Source organism: Myotis brandtii, unplaced genomic scaffold (genome assembly GCF_000412655.1).
Source record: "Myotis brandtii unplaced genomic scaffold, ASM41265v1 scaffold871, whole genome shotgun sequence".
In the NCBI taxonomy this organism is placed as follows: domain Eukaryota; kingdom Metazoa; phylum Chordata; class Mammalia; order Chiroptera; family Vespertilionidae; genus Myotis; species Myotis brandtii.
The window spans coordinates 787,412-793,411 of NW_005371555.1; the positions used below are offsets into that span (position 1 = coordinate 787,412).

Here is a 6,000-nt window from a genome sequence, read left to right on the forward strand (position 1 = left end):
ATGTTTCATTGTGTCTTATAAATCCTGTCTAAAATAAAAGTTATATTAAACTGTCAATGAAGGAATCTAATGAACAAAATAAAATGAAGAACAAAATGGAACCAGAATCATGGGTACATGGAATAGACTGGAGGGTGCCAGAAGGGAGGGTGGAGGTGACCGGATAAAGAAGGAAAAGGGAGCCAGGTCGGTGTGGTTCAGTGGTTGAGCATCAACCTATGAACCAGGAGGTCACGGTTCGATTCCTGGTCGTGGCATATGCTGGGTTGAGGGCTCAATCCTCAGTGTGGGGCATGCAGGAGGCAGCCCATCAGTGATTCTCTCTCATCATTGATGTTTCTATTTCTCTCTCCTCCCTTCTTCTCTGAATTCAATAAAAATAAACTTTTTTTAAAAAGAAGGTAAAGGGTTTAGCTAAAGAACACATATGCATAACCCATGGACACTAACAATAGTGTGGTGAAGGCCAAGGGAAGGGGAGGTGGGGTGGTAGAGGTAGGTAAAGGGGGGATATGGGGGACATCTGCAATAGTGTCAACATTAAATATTTTTAATTAAAAAAATGTGAGGTTTATTAGGCAGGAAGAAAAGAATGTAAATATTCATTTCATATGGCTCAGATATATTAGGCCTTTTAATGTTGCTATTAAAAGTTGATTAAAAATAAGTGTTTTCATATGTCTTTATGACATTCAAAAATGAAGGATGCATAGAACTGAACAAATAATATAGTAAAAGCTAGGTCATCATGTAGCATAAGAATAAATTTTTCTAAAGCAGTGCTTCTCAAATTTAAATATCCTGTGAATCATCCGGGGACCTTGTTAAAGACGGAGCAGTAAGTCTAGTCAAGCTCTCAGGGGATGCCGATGCTGCCCATAGTGGCAACACTGCTACATGCCTGTCCCAAAGGAGTCATTAGTATTACCTGTAACAATTTCTCATTTGTGGTTTTCATGTCTATGTACTTGACTTGTTTTTCAGGAGACATATTTTTTATAATGCCATCTGCTGCTTGTTTTTCCTGTTCAATTTCTTCTTCTACACTTCTAATTTGTCTCTCCTTCCTGAAACCAAAAGTATGCAATATTCCTTACTATCCTGAGGGACAAAACCATTACTGTTACTCAGGTCCTGGTCTCAATTAAATAGGGTACTTAAGTGTATTCAATCATAACTGTTGATCTAAAAGTTCTTATAAACATACAAACAATCCTATTTGACCTGTACAAAACTTGGCCCCCTCAGCACAGACTTACTTTGTCTTTTTCTTCTTAACCCCCAAATGCTTCTATTTTCTTACTCTCCATTTTACTTACATTCTTATAAGAAACACAAAAATCATCGCAGAAAATCATTAAAGCCTTCAACATGAGGATGTATTTATAATTTTTGCTATCATACCTTCAAGACAAATAAGATAGCTGCATTTTAGAACAGTTGTTTTCAAACATCTCATAGCTACAGAATTCTTTGACCAAATGAAATACTGTATGGAAGTTTACCATGTAAATCATATAAAGTAGCACAGCTCTGACTGAACTGAGAGTAGAGAGAGCTTATAGTGCAATGTGATTTTTAAAAATCACAGCTTTAGATTAATATGTTTTGCTTAAATTCCCTTTTATCCACTGCTTGAACTAAAACTGGTATTCCACAAATTATCACCAATATTTTAGCACTGCAAAGTAATAATTTCCAAAAGCACAAAACAGAAACATTACAAGTACAACCATATTTAAGTAGTAGTAGTGAAATTAATTACAAACAATAATATTTATCATATAACCACAAGAAATACCAGTGATGTGCCAGTTATTACCCTATGCAAGGTCAATTATCATTAGTATAGAGAAACATTTAGAAAAAAATAAAAAGGTCAGATGCTAGTTATCATGTAAATATTTCAAGATTTACATATAGAAATCTTTCTTAAAGATAAATTTTAATCCCAATGCCATAAATTTATATTTTAAGTTTCAAAATGATTATTCTACTATTTAATCTCTTTTACAAGTAGATAGCCAACTTCTACAGTTTTCACAATCACTAGCTAAATCCTATATATCCACATATTGGTGACCTTCACACTCTACACACTCATACTCCATTAGCATAAGATAATCTAAACTCAGAAATCTTCCTGTAAAGATATCATAATAATCAAATAAATGACGAACATAATGAAACAGACTACCTGGAATTTTTATTTATTTTTGTCTCACTCTAGGACAAGGAGTGATGTCTTTCTTTACTTTGAACCTCAGTTACTACAGTGCTTGATGTTACAAGTGTATTTACTGTTGCTACAATTTATATGGGTCTATGGGCTCATAGAACTTTGAAGCAGAAGAGATGATCTATTTCAGTCTTTTTGTTTCATAGATTAAGGAGATGCTGAGGCCTAGAGGAGTTAATCGTCTGAAACAAACTCATTCTGAACTCCATGATTACTTGCCTCTGAACCATGTTTCTTTGTGACATGTCTCAGTGTAGTTAGATGGGAACTAATGTTGTACAGTATTCCATTTTACAGAGAAGTTAACAGCAAAAGGCAGGTAACCCATTTTTCTCAAGGCCACATAATGGTCAAGTGTCAAGTGTTTTGATACTAACACTTGGCTCCGGTTATAACTTGTCAGTAAATCACCAATGACGGTGTCATAAAAATGAGTATATAAAATTTAAACTCAGTGGAGTACTAAATTTGGTGGTATCTTTTCATCTTGTATCTTTCTAAACACAAAATACCTTCAGGAATAACACTGAAACCACTTTAGCATTCTCAAATTTACATACTTTAACTCATAAAGTAAATTTGTTAATATTTAACTTTTATGAGTAATTAAACATAAAGATTATGCAAACCACCTTACTTGTTACATTAAAGAAGTCAAAGATGACTTTAAGAAATTATTCTTCTAGTCAATCTTTTGCTAAGGAAGTCTAGCGTTTTTTTAAATCACCTGCTCACTGGGTACAAAGGTTAAAACAAAGTGAAATGCAATCATCTGACATAGCTTTCTTTTTAATGGTGAAGAAACAGAATAGATTCCTTAGCACACCAGTCTCAGAGACAAAAGAAAGTAAAGGTAAGATCTTGTATATTTACAGGTTTGGTGGTTGTTGCTGAATTTTTAAAAAAAGTCATATTTGTTTGTTAAATCTGTACAAAAAAATTATGCCTTTGCTAAATGATGAAAGAGCAGAGAATATTATTATATTTTCACACACTCTATAGATATTAACCTTAGACTAGCCAAAAAATATTTCCCAAATAAAGTTATAATATAATAAAAAGTAATTATTTTTCTTTTTCAAAAAAGGTTTCATCTATTAAAATTTATATGATCTTTTTATTTTGAAATATGTTAATCACACAACATTTTGAGGTAACATTAACTTAAAAACAAATTTGTAAAACAAAAAATTACTGGCTACCCGTAGATAATTGTTGAAACTGGGTGATGACTCCTTACTTAGAGGTTTTTCTTGAAGTTTTCCATTACAAGTTTTTAAACTGGAGAAAAAAATCTATAAAATGGTTAATTGTAAGAGTGAAATTAATTGTGAATTATTAACATCTTACTTCAAAATACATTGAATTTTGGCATAAATATCTAAAATATTTAATGGCAAAATATAAATACCTTTAACAAGACCAAAATAATTGCAGCATATTTTTACTTCATAGTATATAACAGTCATATATAGCAAACAATCAAAAACTCCTAAGAAACTTGTACTTAGCCCTAACCGGTTTGGCTCAGTGGATAGAGCGTCAGCCTGCGGACCGAAGAGTCCCAGGTTCGATTCGGGTCAAGGGCATGTACCTTGGTTGTGGGCACATCCCCAGTAGGGGGTGTGCAGGAGGCAGTTGATCGATGTTTCTCTCTCATCGATGTTTCTAACTCTCTATCCCTCTCCCCTCCTCTCTGTAAAAAATCAATAAAATATATTTTTTTTAAAAAAGAAAAGAAACTTGTACTTAAAAACTACATAAGAACAACACTCTTTCTTTTTCAATATCTATCATTTCCTCTTGTATAAAGCTTTTTTCTCTCTATGTAGACTGTAGGCTATGTAAAAGGGCACTTAGTTGGTGAAATAATTAAACTGATATATTTGTTCTCTATTTTTTAATCACTACATTTAAACCCAAATTTCAAAATAAATTTCAAATTGAGAAAAAAATCCAACTTTTTAAATGGGGTAAATTGACTCAAGAACATTTTCTTCATAATCTACTGGCTATCTATTCTGACAATCTGATTTCTTCAAGATAGCCAATAATGCTAGCAAATGTTTCCTCTGTCTAGGGATTTATCCATTCAGTGTCTGGATGGTCAACATCTATCCCCTTTCTCAATTTTTCCCTTCTCAAAAGATATACAAATATACAGAAAGTCCCATTGATCATGTAGCTCAATCAATGCATTTCATGGCTTTAGACCTAATGCTTTAGATTGTTGAATGCTTTCTTATACAGAATCTACTTTAAGCTCTGAGTGCATACCGCTTCTAACTTTAAAATCTATTAAAGAGAAAGAAATGCTTCTTTTCTAATAATGTTATTTCCCTTAGCACACTGGAGAAAATAATTATTAGTATTAAATAGATGATAAAAATAATAAATACAAGATGATCCTATTTCTATTTCCATATAGGCTCACGGTCCTCCCTGACCCCCATTACCTTCTTCAGCTACTTCACTCCATATCAACTTTTTACTTAAGTTCACTTAATTTTCTTTGTAGTCTAATTGCTTCCTTTAATGATCCCTATCCTTTTAATTCTAGAAAAAAAATAGCGCTTCTCCCTTACCCACATCTGGACCCTGCCAGAGACAACAGTAAGAACTTCACAACACCACTGAGAACTACTGAAACGAGAGAATGAAGAGGCTGCACACATTCCTAAAGACCACGAAACATGGGCAAAATACCTTTTATATACGATTTGGGGATACCCTTTTGTGGGCAGTGGTCTGGAATAAGTGATAACTTGAACTCATTTCTGACTCTAAAAGGGATTCTATTATGATCTATATCCAAGTTGCAATATCTAGAAGGAATAGTGGCTTTTTCTAACAAAATTGTTTTTGCTACAGAAAGGGAGAAAGAAGAAGGGAAATAAGTATAAACACATAAACAAATTGAAGGCAAAGAGTAGATTAACTAGAATAGGGTAGTATCAAAATAACAATAAATACCTCATTGCTAATGAGGTAACAGACTTAATAATGTGAAATGAGTTTTGCTTATTCTGAGAAGTTTTCTACTTCCTGCTCTAGTAGAATAAACTTTTCCTTAAAAATCATTAAGCAACATATGCTGTAAATAAAAAGGCTCAAAAGAAAAATAAGACTCAAATTACAGAAAACCACTAAGGGTGGTACTAACATGATATATTCATACATTTCAAACATCATTTGTTTGCAGCAGTTTTTACTGTTGACTTAAAAAATGCACATATAAAAACAAGAAGCATGAATGTCATGAGTAAAATCACTAAATGGAAAGTAACTATTAAGCAAGAAGAAATTACTCCAATAAATGGCAACTTCTAGTGAAAGATGGTATAATGAATATTCCCATTAACTTTGACTTCTGCCCCAAACCTGACTGAAATGTAAATAAAAGGCAGGAAGGAATATAAACTCATAAGAACAAAGAGAATGAAAAGGACGCAACAGCAATAAAACCACACAGAAACTAGACAGTTAATAGTTAAGTGGAAACTGACTGGGAAAGCAAAATTTTCCTGAACCAGCAGAGTGGAAAGCTGAGAAGCCACAGGATTTACACTGCAAAATGCCGAAATGGTCCAGAAACTGGCAGCACCAGGTGTTCTGGAAGTAGAGGAGGGGCTAGAACAGTGGTTCTCAACCTTGGCTGAACATTAGAATCACCTGGGAATCTTTAAAATCCTGATTTCTGGGCCTCATCCTCCAGAAATTCTGTTTCTTTGTTATGGGGTGGGGCCACAACAGTAGTAACA

At 33.5% G+C, this 6,000-nt stretch overlaps 2 protein-coding genes across 3 annotated transcripts in view; one reads left to right on the forward strand and one right to left on the reverse strand.

Annotated features, from left to right (window-relative positions):
* IFT74 (intraflagellar transport 74) overlaps positions 1–6,000 on the reverse strand; it is an 85,594-nt gene that overhangs the window by 56,949 nt on the left and 22,645 nt on the right. For both annotated transcript variants that reach the window (XM_014532292.1, XM_014532291.1), the window contains one exon: positions 929–1,067. In XM_014532292.1, the coding sequence (XP_014387778.1) occupies positions 929–1,067 (139 nt within the window). The remainder of the gene's footprint in view (positions 1–928; positions 1,068–6,000) is intronic.
* Positions 2,987–6,000, forward strand: part of LRRC19 (leucine rich repeat containing 19) — a 9,494-nt gene continuing 6,480 nt past the window's right edge. Inside the window, 2 exon segments of the mRNA XM_005884901.2 lie at positions 2,987–3,067; positions 3,069–3,092. Of these exon segments, the coding sequence (XP_005884963.2) occupies positions 3,002–3,067; positions 3,069–3,092 (90 nt within the window). The 5' untranslated portion in view covers positions 2,987–3,001.